Here is a 2,567-nt window from a genome sequence, read left to right on the forward strand (position 1 = left end):
AAACCATCTAAATACTAAAAAAAAACCACATACATAAAATTTAAATACATGGAATATAAAACAAACTCCCTCCCTAACTTCAAAACAAATATAAACCCAATAAATCATTCTTAAAAAACCATCTAAATACTTAAAAAAACACATGCATAAAATTTAAATACCATGAACTATAAAACAAATTCCCTCCCTGACTTAAAATTGCCATAACATTCCAATCCAAATGATTATCCGAACTCCACATTTACTTGAAAAAAGTTGAAGTGTGTTTTCTCTATAAGCCTCAATTATTACTTCCTGAATCTAATATTATCTATCAAAACTCCCCCCTCCTGAGTAGTTCAACATTCTCTAACTATTAGAATTGTCCTTTTCCTCTAGTTCGTAGGGTAAAGGGATATATATGATAAACTGATGTTTTATTCCGAACTACCTCTAGTTCGTAGGGTAAAGGGATATATATGATAAACTGATGTTTTATTCCGAACTAAAGATGTAATATTGAAAATTTAATATCTCAGTAATTTTTGTAATGAATTTAACAATAAGTACTCATAAATCTTATAATAAAAGATAGAAATTTTGTATAAATTTTGTATCTGATTTTGTATAGAAATTATATAAGAAAAGATTATATTAAGCCTGTGATTGATAGAAATGCAAATGATTTGAATTACGTATTAGTCTCTGTGTAAATTGTAAATATGGTTGAGAGTAAATAGTATCATTAATGTTGTAATTTAGAGATGGATGTAAGTGGAAAAGCTTCTTCCCAATGTAGTCATGCTGTGAATATTTCTACTGTTTTAACCATAATATAAAACAGACTGTTTTTTCTTGCTGAAAAAAAAAATAAAAAAAAATCTTATAATAAAATAAATTTGACATGATGAAATGTTTAATTTTATAATAAGTTTTTTTAAAGATTAATCATATGGTATAGAATTGGTGTACGTTTTGAACCAACTAATGTGGCTGACAAATATTCTTGAAAATGAACCATATTAATTAGTTCAAAAAATCTGAACAATTTTATACCATATGATTAATCCGTAAAACAATAAATTATTATCCATATAAATCACAAAAATCTAAAATCTAACATGTTTAAAATTCTCTGTTCCATTAATTCCCCTTAAAAATATTCTATGTTCCAGTAATTCCCTTAAAAAATAAAATATTTTATTGTTCAAATTCTCTGTTCCAAGTAGAGAACGTACCCTCAAGTCCATGAGTGAGAGTGAAAAAGGATGAGTGGTTTTCTCAGATAACTTATAAATATATATATAATTTATAAATATATGTTTCAGATATCTGCGAAACAGTAAGGATAATGGTAGAAGATTACAGATATCATACAAAAAGAGTCCAGCAGCATTTAAACTCCAGATACTCAGAATATAGATACAGTATGAGTTCACTGTATAACGTTGAAAATACATTATAATGATACCATGCATAGCTGTATTTACAAAAGCACTTCACCCTCTACCTGCCATGATGATTACACATTCACATAAAACCCAGGCTCTATTTGGTGGGCTGTTTCTCTTTGTAAACGCCACTCTGATATTCCGACTCGCAGAATTCCCCTCCAAGATCGTCGCACGCTTCGCCTGGAAACACCCTGCAACAATACCCAAATAAATCAATTCGTATACCCAAAAAGATATACCCGAGTTTCGAACCAGGGACCCGGGGAGGACCAGAAGACCCAAAAATTAAAGAGGGTAAAAGAAAAGAAAACAAGAAAGTACATACGTCTTCTTCTCCGAAGCATACTCAACATATTCTCTGTCAACCCCCTCTGCAGGAGGAGAGGACGGGGAAGGGGAATCGGCCTTCAATGTCACTTCAACGCCAATCTCCCCTTCGCACGCCTCCCCTCCCACAGTATCGCAGGCCTCCGCAGGAAACACTCTGTGCACAAGATTTTCATCACAAATTATTAGCCCCCCATGAAGCCCGAGGTTCAAACATCAAACCCACAATTTGTTTCTGAAAAAGCTTTCAGAAAAATTCTGAGAGAAATGGCAGGGGTCTTACGATTTTGCAGAGGAATCGTAGTCCACGGTTGGGTTTTCCGCCATGGCGCGCCACCTGTGCTGCGAGAACCTTTGGAAATTCTTGGTGAGCCTAACGGTGCCCAGCGGTAGGGGCTTGTGGTGAGTGTGAGGAACCCTGCTGGGCCATGAAGTTGAGAAGGGGAGAGCCAGTGTTGCCTGCATTTTCGCTGTTGTGTTCTGTCTCTGCGCAGGACCCTATAGTATAGCCCAGATTCTGAGGTTATATATTGAGTTTGGTTGGCCAATTTTATTTTTAATTATTTATCTGTGTGGATAAGGTTAAGAGATTCTCGGATAAAGCTTGTGCGTTTCAGGTTTTTGTTTTATATCATCTCAAAATCCTTTGGTTCATGATGAAATTATTACGTGAACTTTGATGGAGATGGAATTAGGACTAACTTCATAAATTTATTAAATATTTTCATAATAATTTATGTGGTTTATTATTAGTGGAGATTTATCTTATTTTTATTTCCAGATATTAAATTCTTAAATTCTCTTGTG

General features: G+C 33.7%; 1 protein-coding gene across 1 annotated transcript; it reads right to left on the minus strand.

Moving 5' to 3' along the window:
* Positions 1 to 1,265: 1,265 nt before the first annotated feature.
* On the minus strand, positions 1,266 to 2,272 carry CCL (CCR-like protein). Its single transcript, XM_089403439.1, has 3 exons — positions 2,044 to 2,272; positions 1,759 to 1,917; positions 1,266 to 1,624 (listed from the first exon to the last, which is right to left on the minus strand). Exons 1-3 carry the CDS (start codon positions 2,223 to 2,225, stop codon positions 1,528 to 1,530), a joined length of 438 nt encoding a protein of 145 aa, XP_089259565.1. The 5' UTR covers positions 2,226 to 2,272; the 3' UTR covers positions 1,266 to 1,527.
* Positions 2,273 to 2,567: the final 295 nt, after the last annotated feature.

This window comes from Pinus tabuliformis, chromosome 2_1 (genome assembly GCF_031772625.1).
Source record: "Pinus tabuliformis cultivar Carrire ecotype Pingquan chromosome 2_1, CPIR1, whole genome shotgun sequence".
Classification (NCBI taxonomy): Eukaryota; Viridiplantae; Streptophyta; class Pinopsida; order Pinales; family Pinaceae; genus Pinus; species Pinus tabuliformis.

Coding starts and splice junctions, on each gene's coding strand:
- CCL (XM_089403439.1), bottom strand. CDS start 2,225: ATGCAGGCAACACTGGCTCTCCCCTTCTCAACTTCATGGCCCAGCAGG. Junction 1,918..2,043: donor TACGATTCCTCTGCAAAATC/GTAAGACCCCTG, acceptor TCTTGTGCACAG/AGTGTTTCCTGCGGAGGCCT. Junction 1,625..1,758: donor TATGCTTCGGAGAAGAAGAC/GTATGTACTTTC, acceptor GTATTGTTGCAG/GGTGTTTCCAGGCGAAGCGT.